General features: G+C 34.2%; 1 protein-coding gene across 1 annotated transcript in view; it reads right to left on the reverse strand.

Moving 5' to 3' along the window:
• Window positions 1-530: 530 nt before the first annotated feature.
• The window catches only part of LOC107750858 (prolyl 4-hydroxylase subunit alpha-1-like), a 14,307-nt gene continuing 13,634 nt past the window's right edge, over window positions 531-1,203 (reverse strand). Inside the window, exon 15 of the mRNA XM_016566407.1 lies at window positions 531-1,199. Coding sequence (XP_016421893.1) covers window positions 1,129-1,199 — 71 coding nt within the window. The 3' untranslated portion in view covers window positions 531-1,128. The remainder of the gene's footprint in view (window positions 1,200-1,203) is intronic.

The raw sequence follows: 1,203 nt of genomic DNA on the forward strand, positions 1-1,203 counted from the left end.
ATTTTCAGAACGAAATAAAGTTCAAATTGAAGAATTAATAAAAACAGACTGCAACTGACCTTACAGAACTGGGCTAAAAGTACTCAATTTCCCACTTATAAGTGTTGCAGGGAAATACAATTTCATAAAAAACTTAAATGGCCAATTTTCAGATTTGTCTGTAATTGTTTTGACACAACACGCATGAGTCCTTGAACATGCAAAAATTACTTTTGTACTATATTGTAGTTACTAATTATTCCATGGGGCTCTCTCTTTTTGAGTAAAATTCAAATTTCATCTCAAATTGTTATGCTACAATTTAGAACAGGCGTCCATCATTATTCAGTCAGAAATTCTTACTTGCTTGGAAATCAATCTCAGAATAACTTCAAGAGTGGCCAGTCAATAGTATTTTAAATTCTCCAAACCATCTCACACTGTGCTAAATGCCTTTTTATCTGATAATTGACCTTTGGCGCTCACACATATCATTATTTTTTTATAAACTGAGGCAAACAAAAGACAACTGAAACTCGAAGCATAAAATTTATTTCTGTATAAAACTATCACACGTCCATACGCACAAGTACAAAAAAAAGAGAAAGAGAGAACAAATACAACTTAAAGTTATTTGCATTGGCCTCAGGATTGAAGAAAATACTCTTTGGTACTTCTGTATGTGTTTCAGGGATTCGTAAAACATATTTTTGTAACAGATCTTTTGGTCTCAAAAGGTTGGTCTTTCAGTTTGCTATGTTCCCTGTAACAATTACATTAATGTTTATGGAGTGTTCAGTGGTTTAAATGAAAGACTTAAGTAACTTTAAAAAAAAAAAAAATAGAGGTCTGTTGGAGTTTAAGACAAGACAGAAAGTGCAAAAGAAACATGGAGTTAAAAATCAATCCTAAATAAATAACTAAAATAAATCGTTTGATTGGATCTCTGCACATTCACGGTGCTTACAGTCACAGCATGTGCTGCCCAGAAACCTCACAACATTTCAATATTTGGGTAGAAGGGCACAACAATAGAAAAACTGCACAGACTGATGCATAGTCATTCGCTCCTTGTACAGACACACATCCCATACTGACCAAAACTGACACCCTGACACTAAACAGGAAATAAAAGAAGAAAGGAAGTTATCATTCCATCTCGGACATTGCACAGGGCCGTCTGAATTCTTGACCTCGTTCATGTATCCATTTGTTCGATACTGG

The sequence above is a fragment of the Sinocyclocheilus rhinocerous genome, unplaced genomic scaffold (assembly GCF_001515625.1).
Source record: "Sinocyclocheilus rhinocerous isolate Xijiao unplaced genomic scaffold, SAMN03320098_v1.1 scaffold392, whole genome shotgun sequence".
NCBI lineage: Eukaryota > Metazoa > Chordata > Actinopteri > Cypriniformes > Cyprinidae > Sinocyclocheilus > Sinocyclocheilus rhinocerous.